The 8130-nt window shown below is 51.6% G+C and overlaps 2 protein-coding genes across 2 annotated transcripts; one reads left to right on the top strand and one right to left on the bottom strand.

Moving 5' to 3' along the window:
- Positions 1–4986, top strand: C1QTNF2 (C1q and TNF related 2). The gene is made up of 3 exons (XM_054287665.1): positions 1–41; positions 2652–2900; positions 4094–4986. The coding sequence occupies exons 2-3, from the start codon at positions 2660–2662 to the stop codon at positions 4705–4707; spliced, it is 855 nt and encodes a 284-aa protein (XP_054143640.1). The 5' UTR covers positions 1–41; positions 2652–2659; the 3' UTR covers positions 4708–4986.
- Positions 4987–5496: 510 nt separating this feature from the next.
- On the bottom strand, positions 5497–7302 carry FABP6 (fatty acid binding protein 6). The gene is made up of 4 exons (XM_054287668.1): positions 7236–7302; positions 6252–6427; positions 5730–5819; positions 5497–5550 (listed from the first exon to the last, which is right to left on the bottom strand). The coding sequence occupies exons 1-4, from the start codon at positions 7300–7302 to the stop codon at positions 5497–5499; spliced, it is 387 nt and encodes a 128-aa protein (XP_054143643.1).
- Positions 7303–8130: the final 828 nt, after the last annotated feature.

Consider the following 8130-nt stretch of genomic DNA (forward strand, 5'->3'; position numbering starts at 1 on the left):
CTGCCAGCGCCTGTCAGGATCTCACTGAGGAGATCAGGCTGGTGAGTAGATCCGCTTTTCCCTCCTCTGCCTCTCCCTCCTCTTAGCCTTCACTTTGAAAACTTCCCAAATAAGGTCTAAGTCACTGAGCACTCAGGTTTCCAAAGCCTGCACAGGAATCCATAAAGGCAACAGCTGCCAGTTAAAGAAATAGCACCATGAGGGAAACATTCCTCAGCTTTTGCTGAGCTCCCACCTCCTTCAGCCGGTCCTGCACTGGGCAGCTGCCGAGAGGGTTTGAGCTCGGGTTAGGAAGGGTTTGGCGCAGGAATTCCTGGTGTTTGTGCTCCAGGCTAGGGAAGGTTTGGCACAGGAATTCCCGGTGCCTGCAGCCAAGGACAGAAGGTGCATCCTCTGCTTTCCCTCCCTTGCTTTGTGCAGCAGCAGGGAGCACATCAAACCCCTGTGGCTGTAAGTGCTTCCCTGGCTCCTATCAGTTAAATCCACCCATTTCCGGTGCTGTGTCACTGCTGTCACACCTGATTTCACCGAAATCAGCCTCACACCCAAGGGCTCCTTTTGCTTCCACCCCAGGGACGCTGCAGGGCAGCCTCCAGAGCTGAGAATTAGGCTCATGGGGATAATGATCATCTTGAAGGTTAATTAAGACGCCTTGAGGTACACTAGGAAATTGTGAAGCAGAAAGATGGATGTTTTATTTGAGAAAGCCTCAAATCCTGAAAGGAAATAGAGAAGAACGTCACAGTGTTCACTCACTGCTGGGTCCCTCATCCTGCTCCTGCCTCCCTCCAAGCAGCAATTCCCTCAGTTTCCTATTCCCATGGCACAGGGTGGCTTCACTGGCCAAAAAATCATTGTCACTGCACGTGCCACCAAACCCTGCATCTGGCAACCCTCAGGGATTTTCCTCTGGGATTTCAGCCCAGCTGCCCTGGAAGCCGCAGAAAGTACAGCTGATCCTGACTCTTCCAGGCAGGATCTTTTCTTACAGAACCACTTCTTTAATGCACAACAGGCATTGGTCACGGCCCAAAGGTCTCTAACCCTGGTGACAAAGCCATTGGTTAAAATGTCATTGGAAAATCAGCCCTGCTGCTGCACAGCCTCCTGTGCTGGGCTGCCTGCCCACACCACAGAGAGGGGAGATGCTGATCTGCTTCCAATTTGCTTTTTGGAGCTCATCGGACCTTCTACATCGAGGAACAATTTTCCTTTTAAGGTGGAACAGCATGAGGTTTGTTCTCTTTCAAAAAGATTTCTTGAAGAGTGTATTTATAGATGCTCTTGTGGATGTGGTGGTGCTTTGCATCCCACACACATTGCTGGGATATGGGATGAAGTGTTCCTGTGGAGCTGTTAATTAGCACCAGCTCTGGAGCTGTGCCAGAGCACAGCCCCAACGTGGATTCTCCCCACTTATCCAAGTACTGGTCCCACAAACCTCATGACCTTGGGGGATTTTGTTTGCCACTTTTTATCCCATCAGGTCAATGAGCTGGGTTGTCTCAAGATATCAGAAGTGATTATGGTAAGAAACTGCCACAGGAGGAGCTGCTCTCCCACCCTCTGCTCCTTCTCACACCTTCCTTCTCCATATGAGGCATTCCCAGCTTTTTTCCAGGTTATGCTCCACAATGACATTTTTCCCTGCCACAGCTTGTGAGTCACATCTACCTCCAGACACCTCTCACTGTTCTGCCCTGTTGGAGGGGTTCCTGGGAAGCAGGGATGCAGCTTGCCTTGTGATCTCCTACTCCACAGGCATTTGTTTCCCTTCATTCAACTTTCCACATGAACGCTGGGTGGTGTTTTCCATCTCACAAGTCCATTAAACCAACCAGCAGCAAATCAGAGCTGAAGAACCAAAGGGCTTAAGAAGCCAAATCCAGCCCTGGATCTGGTTTGCATTTCCCTCTCCTCTGCATGTTCTTAATTATAATATCACAGAACTGGGGGCTCCCACTGAGCATAAATATGTAGGATCAGTTGGCTGGATTTGGAGCATCTAAATATGCATTTCCACCCCTCAGGAACTGAGAGCAGGATAAGAGCTAAGGCCAACATGGAATTTAGCCAGTGCTTTAAGCATCTTATTTCCAGTGCAGGAATTGCACATAACAGTACTGGGGAGCTGCTAAAGCTGAGCTGCAGTGGGGAAGGGGATGAGGCTCAGCTAATCTGACAGGCAAAAGGCACCAAGGCCCAAAGCCTGCCCAGCCTCTCTTCTGAGTGCTGCCCTCATCACATGATGGGCTTTGTGCTTTGGGGAAACCCCGGTGACCCAACCGTGGACAGGTCGTGCTGGGATGTTCACACCAAGCCCCTTCTCCTTCCACTCCCCTGCTCCCAAGCAGCTGCTTTCTGCACCCCTCTGCCATTGCTGCTGGTGTTTTGGGGGAAAAGAGGCTCAGGGAGCAGAATGAAATGAGAGATGGCCACAGACACAGAGCTGGAGAAGAGTAAGTTTGATAAAAAATATTGGTCTGAGCTAGAAAACTCCGTGAGCTAAGTCCTTGGAAGAGCATCACACCAAAGCAAACAGCTCCCCCACCCTGCCAGGACAAGCCAAACAATCTCCCATTTTCCTGCGAGTTTCTACACCAGCCATGCCAGCGGTGCCCTCGGGCTGCTGATCCCGTCTGCTCCCACAGGCCGTGCCATGATCTCCGCTGTGCTGCTCCTCTGGACCGTGCCCTGCGTGGCAAACCACATCCTGGGGGGCTTTGCCCAGCGGCAGCTGCAGGACGGTGCCCAGCTGGCCTGCAGCCTGCCCGGGCCCCCCGGGCCCCCCGGGCCCCCCGGCCTGCCCGGCACCCCCGGCACCGTGGGCAGGATGGGCTTCCCGGGCAAGGACGGCAAGGACGGCCAGGACGGCGACAAGGGCGAGCACGGCGATGAAGGTAAGAGAGAGGCGCTCGACATGGCAATGGAAGGGTGGAAGCTGTGGGGGAACAGCCCCTTCACTGCTCCACCTGATGGGAAACTCCGCCAGGAATTCCCACTGTCCGCCTCCCAATGATCCCGCCTGTCCGAGGGGCTCCGCGCTCTCACCATGCTCTACAGCTGCAGTTTGTGTTGGATTCATTCGGTGACACGGTGAGGTTGGCCCTGCGCCGCTCAGGGCTCTCTAGAGCAGACAAGGAGCTGGTCTCAGGTTCCTGCTCCCAGGAAAACCAGAGCCACGAGAGGAAAGGCAGCATGGGCTGCCCTGAGCGCTGTAACGGGACAGGCGCTGGCCGTGCCGGACCTAGCGCAGAGCAAACCGAGCCGAGGCGGGGCTGTGCCGCAGTCAGAGGCGGCAGGAGCTGAGCACAGCAGAGATTTCCCTCGGCCACACTAGAGAGCACTCCTGCCTCAGCAACGCCAGCGAGCCCGGCCTGCGGCTGCCGCCTCCTCCCGCCCCAACCGGCAATCTGGAGAGCAGATTTCCAGCCACAGCCGCGTTTCGATCTGCTCTTGCTAACAGCCGGTCAGGAGGCACTGCATAAATCCTCACGGTTTTGCTCAGATCAGATACCACCGAGCCAGAATCGCTGCCAGCCCAAGTCCCTTCCCTTCTCAAGGCAGCCCCTGCCCCCGGTGTTTGCTGGTTCATCCCCCAGCTGGGCTGGGCTTTTTGCAACATCTAGATCTACTTTTACCTTGTTTTTATACAGTCTCATGCTAAATGTAAAAAAAAAAAAAAAAAAAAAAAGCTAAGAAAAAAGAAAGACATGAGATCAAAAATATTCACCTGCTCAAACTAAGGCTCTGAAAGCTTCACAAACCTGCCCCACTCTATAAAACCAAAACATTTAAAGCTTGTTCTGTAATTCCTTCTTTTTCTCAAGTGAGAGCCAAATAATGGAATCAGCCTTTTGGTCCTTAAAAAGGACGGAATTCCACTGTTACCTCACCAGCTCCCTGCCTACCCTGGCTGGTCAGTCCAGACAGATGTCCAGCCCCGGTGGGATTTCACTGGGATTCTCACACCAGCAATGGCTTCCTCCTAAATTAAATTCCTGCTGCAATGCTCTAACCCCCTTCCACCCACTGTATCAGCTCTTTCCCTCAAGAGCGATAAGAGAAGCTGATAAGATAATTTGTCTTGCAGGTCCCCAGGGCAGAACAGGAAACCCTGGCAAGCCAGGCCCGAAGGGGAAAGCAGGAGCCATTGGCAAGGCCGGGCCCCGCGGGCCCAAGGGTTTCAAGGGCAGTCCCGGGACAAGCGGGGCCCCGGGGAAGAAGGGGCCCAAGGGGAGCCGGGGCGAGGCCGGGCTGCCCGGGCCCTGCAGCTGCGGGGCCGGCAGGGCCCGGTCTGCCTTCTCGGTGGCCGTGTCCACCAGCTACCCCCGCGAGAGGCTGCCCATCAAGTTCGACAGGATCCTGATGAACGAGGGAGGGCACTACAACGCTTCCAGCGGCAAGTTCATCTGCGGCATCCCGGGGATTTACTACTTCACCTACGACATCACCTTGGCCAACAAGCACCTGGCCATCGGCCTGGTGCACAACGGGCAGTACCGGATCAAGACTTTCGATGCCAACACCGGCAACCACGACGTGGCCTCTGGATCCACCATCCTGGCGCTGAAGCGGCAGGATGAGGTGTGGCTGCAAATCTTTTACTCAGAGCAAAATGGGCTCTTCTATGATCCCTACTGGACAGACAGCTTATTTACTGGATTCTTGATTTATCCTGACCAAGATTATCTCAATGAAGTGTAGGAAGAGAAATCATGAGGAAAAAATAGGAAATGGGCCTCAGTCCAATGAAGTGGGGCCTTACATGGGACATGCCTGGGATTATCAGATGATTCCACATTTGCCTATGGGATTATCAGCTGATTGCACCCTGTATGGGCTATTGAGACTTTTCCACAGGGTACCAGGCCTTCAGCAGCCTCATGAATGTCTCCATCCCAAAGCCACGTCTTATGTATTCCATGATTATTCATTCCAACATGCCATGGACATGTAATTCAAATACTGGTGCAGAATGCTTTGGTTATTGCATTGTTATAATAAAGCATGGAAACCAACAGTCATTTCCTAAAGCTGAGCTGAGAAGTGCCACTGATGCTAGAGATTGTGTCACTGGCTTCCTCCTCCACACCCCAGCACAGTCCTTGTTAATGGAATCGGGCTTTGCCAGCCAAAAAGAGTCTGGAATTTGGCAGCTGGAGTTGTAAAAGTCCCTCCCAGGCCATCAAGGCATCTGGTCTGCACAGGAAGTGATTAAAAGGTCCAGTTTTTAAGGCTCAGGGCTCCTCTCAGGGCACAAAGTGGTGCTCTGAGCACCACTGGTGTCCCTCAGAGCAAAGAATCAGTCACAGAAGGGTTTGGCTGGGAAGGACCTTAAATCTCATCTGTTTACACCCCCGTCAGATACTTAGGAATGGGGTCAGCATTGAAATGATGATGTTTGTAAAACCAAGAAAGAGACAAAGACAGAACTTTATTTTATTTATTTTATTGTTGGCTTTCAGTGCACTGGAAGAGACTGGTCATGCTGCCTTAGGCAATTTTTTTGCTGGTCCTCTTGTAGACTACACCAGAAGAAGTAGAAATCTGGAACAAAGAACAACCCAAAGCTTTGGTTGGACAGTGTAATCAGAGCCCCAGAGTCCCAGGGGAACAGCCCTGGGGATGGCTCAGAGCCTGTCCTTCATTTAAGATTTTTTCCTAAATTTCAAATGTTGGAGATTCTCTTTGTTTTCATGAACTACCCTGGATCTATGAACACTCACCTCCACCAGCTTCCCCCCACAGATCTCTGAGGTGTGGCGGTAGTTGGGGAAATCAGCTACAAGTTTCCCATCTTCCATTTTGACAGTTGCCTGTGAGAGAGAAAGGGTTCATGTTGCTGGGGATGGAATTTCTGTTGCCAGATTCTGTAAACACCTGCACACCTGGTGCTGGAAGTTTATGAGACAGAGGTTGTGTGCTGCACAGGGCTGAAATCTGTGGGCTTTAGTTCTTGAATGTTCACAGGTTAAACAGACAATTGTTCATCTCCCAGTTCCTGCAGATTCCAGATCTGCACATCACTCATTAACAGCTCTGAAAATGGTCCTGGCAGGCAGCCCAGGAGTCAGGGATGATGGACCCAGGGAACCCAGGATGGTCTGGGCTGGAAAGGGCCTTAGAGCCCCCCATGTCCCACCCCCTGCCATGGGCAGGGACACCCTCACTGCCTGACACAGGTTTGCTTTTCACCCTAAATCCAATTCCACCTGAGGCTGGGGAGCTGAGGAGCTCTGTGAATTTACCTTGAACTTCTTCCCTCCCATGGTCTCCATGTCTGCCTCCTTGCCCACGGTGAAGGTGTTGGTGGTGGTGCGGCCTCCTGGGAAGTGCTGTGTCCACGTGAAGTCATTCCCATTCTGCACCACCTCTGTCACGATCTTGCAGTTCCTTCCCATTTCAGCCTTGTCACTGGGGAGACCTTAAACAACAGAAACACAGAGTTTGTCAAATCTGAGCTGAATTGAACTGAAGGATGGTAGTGGTGTGTTTGTTCTCAGAGCACCTGACTTGTTCATTTCTTATTTTAATTTTTTTTACAATATCAAAGCTCTGAGTTGAAATTATTGATGCAAAGAAACATTAATATGTTTGCTAAAACAAAGCTTGCAATTTTTTCCTTAAGAAACAATACACAGGGAAAATGTACATAGTACAGAAAATATTCCTTTCTCCTTAACCTACACATGCAACGCTTGGAGTTTCATCTGTGGGACCTTGGGCCTTTGCTATTTAGCTGCACATACCTATTTGTATATTTGCTCTTGCTCTTTTAACTAGAGGCACATGGAATCTTTGGACGATTTGGGTTGGAAGGGAACTTAAAGATCATCCAACCCCATGCCAGGGGCAAGGACGCCTTCCACTATCCCAGGATGCTTCAACCCCATCCAACCTGGCCTTGGACACTGCCAGGGATCCAGGGGCAGCCACAGCTGCTCTGGGCACTCTGGGAAGGATTTCTTCCAAATATCTCATCTAAACCTACACCCTGCAAGTTTGAATCCCTTCCCCCTTGTCCTGTCACTCCATTCCTTGCAAAGTCTCCATCCTTCCTGCAGCCCCTTCAGGCACTGGGAGGTCACAGCTGGGTCACCCCAAAGTTTCTCCTCTCCAGGCTGAACAATCTCAGCTCTCCCAGCCTTTCCCCAGTATTTTATCCAATCTATGCCCCATTTCTGACCCCAGCCACACTCACCAGTCCCTGCACAAACCCCAGCCACACTCACCAATTTTCTGCACGAAGGCATCGTAGTTGTCGTCGCTCTCGAACTCGTATTTGCCTGAGAATGCCATGGCTGCCTTGGGATGAGGCTGGGGAGCAGAGCAGCAGCTGGATGGAGCTGGATGGAGCTGGATGGAGCAGCTGGGCTGAGCCCTGCCTTTATAGAGCAGCCCCAGCTCTCAGCCCACCTGGAAGTGGAGCTTTATGGCCCCTGAGTCACAGCAATGCCATCGACCTGTGTGACAATCAAGGTCATCAGGCAATTGTGCATCCTTGCCAATAACCTGGAGATCAGCAGGAGTCAAGGCCAAAGGCTCAGCTTTCCTTTACTGCAGGTTGAAACAAAATATGCATTTTTACTTTAAAGATTTTGCTGGTTTTGGATTCAAGATGGAATAAAAGTAAAATATAAATGGGCCATGCACAAGTTCTCAGCTCTGCAGAGAAAGACCTGGGGAAACTTGTGTCACCACCAGGGTTTCCTTTGCACTTTTGGTTTAAAAGTGGCTGCAAAATGACTCTGACTATCCTGAAAACACATTTGACGCTTAGTTTGTTAATTAAAACTCCTTCAGCTTAATCCCAAGATTGCTGAACCCAACGAAAGGAAACTTCCTTTCCCATGTGGACCCCAGTGCTGAGGCCCCAGCTGTAAGAGCAGAGCAGCCCTGGCACGGGGAGCAGGGCAGGGGTGGCACCGCCATGGGAGCCTCAGTGCCACTGCTCTGCTCCAGAGGGACTGCCCAACCTTGGCAAGGAGGTCCATGAACCCAAGCCATAAACTCTCCTGCTCCCATAAAACTTGGAGGGGACAATTCCACTGGCAGAGTAACGCCACAGGGACCTTGGGACAGAGATCAAACTGGATAAGGAAAGCAGTCCTGTGTAAAAGGAAGGAG

The sequence above is a fragment of the Melozone crissalis genome, unplaced genomic scaffold (genome assembly GCF_028551555.1).
Source record: "Melozone crissalis strain CALT ecotype California unplaced genomic scaffold, PUWL_Pcris_2 ptg000061l_1, whole genome shotgun sequence".
Taxonomy (NCBI): domain Eukaryota; kingdom Metazoa; phylum Chordata; class Aves; order Passeriformes; family Passerellidae; genus Melozone; species Melozone crissalis.

What these genes read in the sequence shown, in the direction of transcription:
- C1QTNF2 (XM_054287665.1), top strand. Translation starts at nt 2,660, where the DNA reads ATGATCTCCGCTGTGCTGCTCCTCTGGACCGTGCCCTGCGTGGCAAAC. An exon ending in GGGCGAGCACGGCGATGAAG is followed by an intron (nt 2,901 to 4,093) that starts GTAAGAGAGAGG and finishes TTTGTCTTGCAG; the next exon opens with GTCCCCAGGGCAGAACAGGA.
- FABP6 (XM_054287668.1), bottom strand. Translation starts at nt 7,302, where the DNA reads ATGGCATTCTCAGGCAAATACGAGTTCGAGAGCGACGACAACTACGAT. An exon ending in TGCCTTCGTGCAGAAAATTG is followed by an intron (nt 6,428 to 7,235) that starts GTGAGTGTGGCT and finishes CTGTTGTTTAAG; the next exon opens with GTCTCCCCAGTGACAAGGCT. An exon ending in TGGGAGGGAAGAAGTTCAAG is followed by an intron (nt 5,820 to 6,251) that starts GTAAATTCACAG and finishes TCTCTCTCACAG; the next exon opens with GCAACTGTCAAAATGGAAGA.